General features: G+C 46.5%; 1 protein-coding gene across 1 annotated transcript in view; it reads left to right on the top strand.

The window, feature by feature from the left end:
• LOC138978717 (mucin-22-like) overlaps nt 1–9,970 on the top strand; it is a 25,536-nt gene extending 15,566 nt beyond the window's left edge. Inside the window, exon 5 of the mRNA XM_070351508.1 lies at nt 2,945–9,970. Within this exon, the coding sequence (XP_070207609.1) occupies nt 2,945–8,061 (5,117 nt within the window). The 3' untranslated portion in view covers nt 8,062–9,970. The remainder of the gene's footprint in view (nt 1–2,944) is intronic.
• The last annotated feature ends 243 nt before the right edge of the window (nt 9,971–10,213 follow it).

The raw sequence follows: 10,213 nt of genomic DNA, 5'->3' as shown, positions 1-10,213 counted from the left end.
TTAATGAATTAATGAAAATAGCCTTTAGCTTTTATTTTCTTCGATTTGTTGAAGGTGGTCCATATTAGGGGACTCGCACATACTTTGAGATTTTGCTATTATTTTCTATTTGCAGGAAAAACTCGGGGTCAACACTGCTAAAATGTAACAAATACCATCTTAGCTGTCATATATAGCAATTTTTGTGTGATAAAAGCTTTGGCTGTAGACAGAAACGAGTCCGTTTTAGGCGGCAAATTTAGAGTGAACGCTGCCAAACGTGAAAAAAGAGAAAAAACCTAACGGTTTTGAGGTTTGTGTTTCTGCAACTGTTTTGACATGTGCAAGTTATCCAGAGAGGGTGAATACAGCGAATGAAATTGTTTTGAGCGCTCTAGCGCCGTTAGTTTGTCAGAACAGGAGGTGGTCCATATTAGGAGCCGGTCCATATTAGGAGCCTTTCCCCTACCTAATTTTCGACGCACAAAGCACCATTTGCTTGAAACCCCACGATAAGTATGGCAATTAATTAAATCAATGTGAGCGAACGCGTTTCAGGGCGTGATTGTAATTGATCGGTCAGATACCCCATTCAATTACCCAACCGTCGTTTTTGTGATTCCTGACATGTTATTACATTCAAAATTCTGTATTATAAAGTCTGTCAGATTGATTTTTCTCCTTTTTTCACACTTGTTCAAACACACTCTGAAAATATTACATGCAAAGTGTTAGCAAAATCTATTATTTGGGTCAACCGGTGTCCGATGTCCTTAAAATGGCGGCAAAAACGGCCATACACGTAAAACCTGCTCACGCACAACACGAGTTGCAGCCTATGAATGCAGAAACAAACCAAGAAGAAGAATGTCTTGCCGTTCTTACCTTTCTGTACACATTTTACATCAGAAAACACTATCCTTGCAAACCTCATTGTGGAAGGCATTTACCATATTTTTTTCCTGTACCTCTGTTGATAGGGTGTTTTGTACCTTTCTGCACATATTCTGAATCAGAAAACAAAACCCTCTTTTCAAACCTCATTGTGGAAGGCATTTACCATATTTTTTCCAGTACCTCTATTGATAGGCTGTTTTGTACCTTTCCGCACATATTCTAAATCAGAAAACAAAACCCTCTTTTCAAATCTCATTGTGGGTGGTATTTACAATAGCTTTGCCTTTTGATGTACTGATACACCGTATGGTGCTTTTCCCCAGACATTTTACATTGAAGAACTGAACATATAATCCTCCTTCGACATTGTGTCGTAGTAGGTAGTCACTTATAGTGTTGCCCTTTCCGCTACTAATATGCTACATCGTGCCTTTCTCCAGCCATTTTGAAGTGAAGAGCATAGCCTTGTTTCTTCCAGGCCTCGTCATGGAAGGCATTCACTGTAATTTTGCCTACTGATGAGCTTGTATTCTTCTAAACTGGAGGCATTCACTAATATTTTGCCATTTGCTCTACTGCTATTGCAGGCGGGGATGTAGCTCAGTCGGTAGCGCGCTGGATTTGTATCCAGTTGGCCGCTGTCAGCGTGAGTTCGTCCCCACGTTTGGCGAGAGATTTATTTCTCAGAGTCAACTTTGTGTGCAGACTCTCCTCGGTGTCCGAACACCCCCCGTGTGTACACGCAAGCACAAGACCAAGTGCGCACGAAAAAGATCCTGTAATCCATGTCAGAGTTCGGTGGGTTTTTGAAACACGAAAATACCCAGCATGCTTCCTCCGAAAGCGGCGTGTGGCTGCCTAAATGGCGGGGTAAAAACGGTCATACACGTAAAAGCCGTGGGAGTTTCAGCCCATGAACGAACAAACAAACTTCTATTGCAGCGTCGTACCTTTCCCGGGGCATTTTTTATTGAAGAACTGTAACCGTCATTCTTCTTTTTAGACCTGTTCATGGAAAGCATCATCTTTTTTTTTTTTTTGTTTTTTTGACCTCTGTTGCATGCAAGGCTGCTTCAACCCATCTTTTTTGCCTCTTTCGTCTTATTCTTTTTTTTTGGGCGGTGAGCATATCCTTCTTCATTGTTCTTTTTTTTCTTTTTTTTTCAATCAAATTTTAATTTTGTTTTCTTGTACATTACAGGTTACATTTCCATTAAATTACGTTTTAATTCAACAACAATCTAACTTAGGACAATGGGGATAAACCTTTCGTAGCGCAAGTTCTTGTTGAAATACAATTTCCAATGAAATATGCGATTTAGTTTTCTTAGCTTTGCTAATGCACATTTTTGCTATCAATAAAACATGGTTAATTAACGCTGATTCCTTTTTTTTCTTTACATTTTTAAATCAACAGCCTAAATAGCTGGTTGAAAAAACAAAACCTTAAATTTACTTCTTTTGCCCTAATCTTTTCACCTCTATCATGGAAAGCATTATCCATAATTTCTCCTTTTGTCCTACTGCTAAGCTGTATCTTACTTTCCATCTGGGCATATTACATCGAAGAACATAAACCTTTCTTGTTTCCAAACCTTATCGTGGTAGGCGTTCACTATTATTTTGCCATTTGCTACTCTTACAACGTACTTTTCCACACACATTTTAAATCAGCAACGAACACATACTCCTTCAAACTTTATCATGAAAAGCATTCCGTTCACTAAAATGTTGCCTCTTCCTCCACTGATATGCTGCGTTTTATATTTCCCCGGGCATTTTTCATTGAACGACTTAACCTTTCTTCTTCCCAGACCTGAGTATGGAAGGCATTATATATGATTTTACCTACTGATACGCCGTGTCGCACCTTTCTAGACCCATTTCTTGCATTAAAAACAGATATCGCCTCATCTTCTACTGAAATGGTATTGACTTATATCAGCGTGCCTTTCCGTAAACGTTTTTCATTGAAGAACTTAACTTTTCGACAGACCTTTTTTCATTGAAGAACTTAACTTTTCGACAGACCTTTTTTCATTGAAAACTTTACCTTTCTTCCTTCCAGACATGGTGACGGAAGGCGTGCGCTGTCCCTCTGGTTACTCCTACGTCACCGACCCCAACAGCTGCTCCACCTTCTACCACTGCTACAACTGGCAACCCATGAGGAAGTCCTGCCCGCCCGGACTCTTCTTCGACGACCAGACCTACGTCTGCAACTGGCCCCACAACGTCAACTGCATCGAGGGTTACCGCGCCAAGAGCCTCTTCAGCTTCAACGAGTTCCGCATGAACAACAGGAAAGGCGTGACCAAAGGCCCCGGGAAGACCACCACGAAGAAGACCCCGAAGGCGTCGTGGAGGAGACCTTCCCACAATAGAAGAACCACCACGACTACCACTACCACTACGCCCAGACCGTGGAGAAGACTGTCGACCGCCAGAGGCCTTCCCACCACCACCTTCTTCTCTCCTTCCCCGCAGCAGTTCAGGAACAAGATTCACTATTCCGACTTCCCCATGGGTTCCACCCCAGTCCCTGAGTCTCTCGAAGATCTGATCGCTTCCTCCACTGACTCTTCCCTGCCTTCTTCTTCTGACCTCCCCATGACCTCTACCCCTGAAGATGTCTCCAGCGAGTCCACGGCTCCTTCCAGCAGCTCTAGCCTCCCCACCTTGCCCACACGTAGGCCCAGCGAGAGCACCGAGACTGTGGTTAACGACGAAGAGGAGCACACTGTATCCGATGAAGAGATCTTCAACCCCAAGCACAAACCCTCCACCCGCGGCCAGCCCAAACTGCCTTCCACCACCACCACAAGCACCTTCAGGCCCGAACCAACCACTGAAGCTGAGGAAGACTTGAGCCTGCAGCAGGACGAGGCTGACAGCCAGAACAGCATCGTCAACCCGTACCTCCCCTCCACCAGCCTGCCCAGCCTGGAGACTACTGAAGAAGCCGACACCTTCCTCAACACGAAGGAGCAGCGTGCTGATAACATGAAGAACGTCCTGAGTCCCAAGCTCAGACCTTTCGATGACAGCCACAACAGCCTCGTCACTCCCAAAGCCACTGACGCCTCAGACACGACGTCTGACGTTAAGCCGCAAGATCCTCTGTACAACTTCAACCAGGCCCAGAAGACGGTGGACAGAGTCAAGTCCCAGTTCAACGGGTTCTCCTTCAACAAGCCCCGCAGCCAAGGCCCCACTGACATCCCCAGCACCACCAACTTCAGAACCACTGGCACCTACTCGTGGACCTTCAGCAGTGACTTCCCCAGAGGCTTCCGAGGCAGCAACCACATTAAGCCCGAGCCCTACGCCAGCGATGTCAAGACTGCCGCCAAGAGCGACGTCAAGAGCACCGGCAAGTCTTCAGCATCCACCACAGTGAAGACACCTACCACCACGACCGTGGCCGGCGTTGAAACAAGCTCGACGAAAACCACCATTGTTGACATGGCAAAGAACACCTCTGGTGACGCTGTGAGCAGCACCACCACCGGTACTGTTGCCACGGAAACCTCAAGCCAGAATGTCGCCAACGCCACCAACACCACCACCACTACCACGACTGCTGCCCAAGAATCCAACGTTTCCTCTTCTGCCCAGCCCACCAAATCAGACGAGCAGGTCTCAACCAGCACCACCGAAGCCTCTGTTGCACAGAACTCCACAGCAGGCAATGACACAGCTGCATCGGCCTCCACTCTCAAGCCAACAGATGCTACATCAAACGCAACCTCATCTTCATCCTCCACCACAACCTCCACCACAACCACAACCAGCACCACCACAGCTGCCCCAACGACTTCCACCACCGCATCGACAACGACCACCACCACTGCAGCATCCAAGAGAACTACTTCAGGCCTGAAATCCGCGGCGGCAGGCAAGATCCCGTTCTACGCCATGAGAAACCAGCGCGTGCAGCCCGTGTCCTGGATGAAGAACGACAGACAACCCTCGGCCGCTGCGTCCCTCCGCAGAGGTTCCCGCCTGAGGGCCAGGACCCACAACACCCAGGGTAGATCCATGAGCTCCTCCCCCTTCAAGCGTCCCTCCATGGCCGCCAGGAAGCTCTCTGCACCGCCCAAAGGCTTCTCCGACCTCCCCGAGGACGTGCAGATCGAGAAGTTCATGATCAAGCTGCTGAACGACGCCATGAGGTCCAAGCACGTGGTTTCCCGTGACGCCAGCCACCGCCCTGGAGACAAGCGCAAGACTGACGCCTCGTCTAAAGTCACCATCACCTACGAGCAGACCACCGACGTGCACAAGGAAGAGACCGAGCCGGTCGAGACCGTCGAGTCTGAGACCAAGACGCCTCCCACTCTCTTCCTTGAGGTGAACACTGAAGAGGACTTCGGCACCACCAAGAACGTCAACGACATGCACGTCAGCGGCAAGGTCATCACCAACATGGCTGCTGCCAAGTCCACCCCAGCCCAGCCCACTTCCACTACAACCAACAACAACGAGAACGACGATGAACTCTTCAGGACCGAGGGACTGATCATCAACGATGCCAAGAGCATGTCGTTCTCTGCCACGAAGCCCACGGAGCAGGATAAGTCAGACAACATGATTATGGTCGAGCTGGAAACCGACGAGGTCTTCGACAAGCGTCTCCTCCAAAAGCAAGAGGCTGAGAAGAAGGGCAAAGGCGACAAGAAGATCTTCGACCTGACTGAAGAGCAAATCACCAAGGAGGAAGAACTCGACTACTCTGGCGACGCCGACTGGGAAATCCCTAAGATCCAGGCTTTCTCTGCCCTGGCTGGGCTCACCAAAGAAGAAATCAAAGCCGAGGCTGCCTCTGAATCTGAAAAAGACGACAAGAAGGCGAAGAAAGAGAACACAAAAGAAGCCAAAGCCGGCGACAAGAAAGAGAAGAAAGTAGAGAAAGCAGCTGCCAGTGACGAGAAGAAAGCCAAGAAGGAAGAGAAGCCAGCTACCACACAGAAACCCGCGGACACAACCACCAAAGAAGAGCCAAAGGAAGAAAAGAGCACTGACAAACCAAGCCAGGATACAACCACAACCACAGCAGCTTCTACCACCACCACAACGACCGCCAAGTCTGCTGATGATGCCAACACCACATCTACTCAAAGCACAACTACAAAATCTAACGCAACAGAAAGCAGCTCCACAACAACAACGACAACAGCCTCCACGACAACAACTGACAGTTCATCCAACGCCACCCAGGCTGCTGAACAAACCGACAAAACAAACACCACCAACGCTGCCACTAACACTACTACTGCCGCAACACCCACCACCACTGGCTCAAATACCTCAACAACAACTCCTGCATCCTCAACAACAAAGTCGGAAGACACCACAGCTGAACTGACCACTCCCAAAGCCGAAGCTTACGCAGCCAAAGATTTGAAGAAGATCGAAGACGACAGCAGCGATGGCTCAAGTGACGATGAAACCAGCAAAGACAACGAAGTTCAGGGCGATGATGCTGAGCACGACGACGGGATGAGAAACGAGCTGGACGGAGTAGCACCCAAAGACAAGAAGCAAACGGTCATCAAAGTCCAAGAAGAAATCTCCACCGACGCTGAATCCAAGAAGCTTAATGTCACTGCTACTCCCAGCGCTGAACTCTCAAACGAAACTTCTCCTTCCGTGCAGAACGAAACAGTCACAAAAGCTCCCGAAGCTGAATCCGTTTCGAACAAAACTGAGGCCACAGAATCTAGCACAGTGGCGCAGAAAGATGCTAATGCTAAGCCCGAGGGCACTGAGACTCCGAAGTCATCATCTTCTTCTGCCACCACCACTACCACTCAGTCCACCACTGCCTCGCTGGCTGACGATGCTAACAAAACCATAACAACCCAGTCTCAAAATGGCCCCTCTTCCACCACGACTGAGAGCAGTGTGGAGGCAACAGTTGCTACCGGCAAAAATGAATCGTCAACCGCCACTGAAAAGGCTCAGGAGTCCAACGTTACCGCTACAATCGCAAGCGATGACTCCAACAGCACAACATTAGCTGCAGTCACAGAGAAAGAAGACTCTAACGCCACCGAGACAACCAAAGCACCAGCCCCTGTCACGGAAGCTGACAAGAACAAGGAAACCAAGAACGAAACATCGTCCTCAACTACCACCACCACCACTGCAGCCACCACTACGACAACCACCGCATCAACAACCACCACAGTGGTAATCAACGCCAACAGCAGCTTGTCAGACGCCAACACCACTTCTCCCTCCAACGCCACAGACACTACCATTCCAGAAAAGTCTGAACAGATCCCCGTTGCCTACCTCAGCGACAAGGCGAAACTGGAGGCCGAAAACGCTATGGTCAGCAAGAAGAATGAGATGGAAAACTCTGCCGACTCCAAACAATTCTCTCCTGTCTCTGAAGACCCCAAAGACTCGCCCAGCGAAGAAAACGAAGCTGTAGAAACCAACAGCGGTGTCGACGCTTCTACTGAATCTACTGAAAACGCTACAACCACCACAACCACAGCTTCTACCATCAGCGATAGTACAACCGTAGACAGTAACCCAACTGTTACTACTACTACTGCTAACAGCACAGCAGAAAACAACACTACCACAACAGCTCAGCCAACAACAACCTCTGATGCCAGTACCACCACCAATGCACCCACAACTACTACTACGGCTTCATCTCCTGACAACGTAACCAATTCGTCAGAGGAGAAAGAAGCGGAAGCAACAAAATCCACCACAGCAGATGAAGCAACAGAATTTGTCTCAACAGTAAGTTCTGCAGCCCCATCGACAGAAACCCAAACCGAAGAAACACAGACAGAGTCATCCCAAGACGTGAGCAGCACGGACTCGAGTAGCACGGAATCCACAGACAAGGCCGAAGCTGACGAGTCTGAGGTCGATATTGACGTCATAACCAGCGCTACGCTGACGTATAGCGATGACGTCAATCCTGACCTGACAGACGCAAACTTCAACCCCGAAGACTACAGCGAACTGTCAGAACACAACGCAGACATGGTTGACGAAAGCTTCGCTGGTGACGTTACGACCGGAAGCGGAACCACGACGAAGAAAAGGTCCTTCGTGTCCTTGACCGACCTGATCACGTGGTACCTCAAACACTGGCGGAACTACTCCAAGTGGCGACAGGACCAGACGACATTACCGACAACCGTCACCGTCTGAGGGAACCCGCACAAAGTTCAAGGTTAACATGATATTGCCGGACCACTTACCAGTGACTCCATCGAGTCGTGGTAAGTGACAGAGCCCTTCCTTCCTTCCGTGTGGTGCGAAATAAATGCAGAACAATCCAAAAAAGGTGTGATAACTTTAATGACTATACAAAGAGCGAATGTTCAATGTCGACTTGCAACAGTCGACGAGCATGATGGTGTGGTTGTCTGCTTCTCAGACTGATTGAGACGTCTGCACCGTATAACATGAGATGACTCTGTTTCCGTGAAACCAACATGCATGAATCAATCTCCGTGATTGACACGGGCTCGGCCAGAAACACAGTGAAAGTGACACTTCTCGACAAAAAATCTGACACAGATACACACAGGTCTATACATAACAAGACCAAGTTGAGGTCGTTTCTGAGCCTTTTGCATCAAATTGACATTCCATAGACATCCCGATAAAGTATTTTCGTAAAATACCGAATTTGCAAGAGGTTGTATATTACTGTAAAATGCGGCGTCGGATGACATTGAGAACGCGTGTATTGAGAAGATGAATGTTTGCATGAGGAAGTGATGGTGTGCCATATTGTTTCACGTTTCTATCGAATGAATGAAATTCTACTTAAACGTTGTTTGTCGTCCTATGTTGGCATGTTTCGATCTGTAAAGATTTCGTGTAGAAATGCATTGATTCTAACCTGCGTGGGTGCGTGAGTGCATGGGCATTTGATTGACTTTTGCTAAAAAAAAATGTTTTGAAGCCAAGCAATAGATGTGTTTTTTTCGCATGAAATGCTCACTTGGGCTCTCTTGAGGATGAGAGGGGTGAGCTGGCATATCACTGAAGTAATTCTCATTTCTTTTCACCCACCCCACCTGTGGGGTATCGATTTTATTAGGTGCCAATCAACGGGCCAAAACGTCGTGCATGGCTCGAGCGAAAGTATCTGAGGAATACTCATTCACATAAAATCTGATGGTTGCTTCAGTTAACCATTCAGTATGGTTGGCTGGTAACATCAGACTGAAATGTTAGTTATATCTCTGAGAGTAGTTTGCGGTTTTCCATTGTAACTGTGCCAGTTTCTAGGTTTTTAAACCAGTGTCCTTTAAAATAAAATAGCTCATTGTTATAATTTTGATAGCTAATTTGTGTGTGTGTGTATAAACACCAGTATCTACGTATCAAATACAACATTTCAACACTTTTTTCTTATCTGTCGACAGTTACTGTCTTTTGTCATCAAGGCTACAAGAGTGATTGACTTCTTCGTTATTTTAGAGAACAGTGTAAGGCAACAGCCTTCAACGCCAGGAGAATCAGTTTTCAGTGTTGACATTTCTGTAGATCATTATCAAATTTTTGCTCATTTCCCAGCGGGTGAAGTTCATCTTACTTTGGTTCTGGTTTTTATCTGTGTTTTTTCAGTCGGAGTTCCAATCATCATTTTATTAGCTTAATCTGCCGGTGTTTAAATCGTTATTTACTTTTCAGCTTACGGTAGTGTTTATGGTATCCAGGTTTTCTTTCTCTTTTTTGATGCTATTAGATTTTTGAGTTGTTGTTTTGTTCAAATAATTATTTATACTATACTTCAGTATTCATCGTTCATTTTCTCCCTCCCTCGCGACCCATTCTCATGTATAATCAAATGTGTTCCTAGCTTTTTTGTTCGTTCGGATCGAAGTGCATCTTGCCAACTGTTGTATATGATGATGACTGATAGCTGCCAAGAATCGTGCCTTATGTCTATTTTAAAGAGATTGATTGTTTGACAAAGAGTACGATATTCTCTTATGTATGTACATAAGATATCTTTTATACAATGCTTCGTCTTCTTTTCTACTGACGCCTTTAATATGTATATATACTGGGTGGTCAATAAAGATTACATTTAAAACATAAATGTATTCGTTGATTTGTTTGTCAGGGTGATGTCTCTCTACCTGTCCCTCTCTCGACGAGGGTTGTTGTTGAGTGTGTGTGTGTGTGTGTGTGTGTGTGTGCGTCAGTGTGCGTGCGTGTGTGTGTGTGTTACTGTTTTGTAATGTTGTTAAGTTTTTTGCTTATCTATATCTTTTTGTTTTTTTAGTGTTTTATTTCTTTTCCTTGTCGATACGACTTGTTAATTAAGCTATATAACATTAAA

The sequence above is a fragment of the Littorina saxatilis genome, linkage group LG10, assembly GCF_037325665.1.
Source record: "Littorina saxatilis isolate snail1 linkage group LG10, US_GU_Lsax_2.0, whole genome shotgun sequence".
NCBI classification, from domain to species: domain Eukaryota; kingdom Metazoa; phylum Mollusca; class Gastropoda; order Littorinimorpha; family Littorinidae; genus Littorina; species Littorina saxatilis.
The sequence above is the reverse complement of the archived record's forward strand: the minus strand, read 5'-3'. Positions and strand labels throughout refer to the sequence as shown.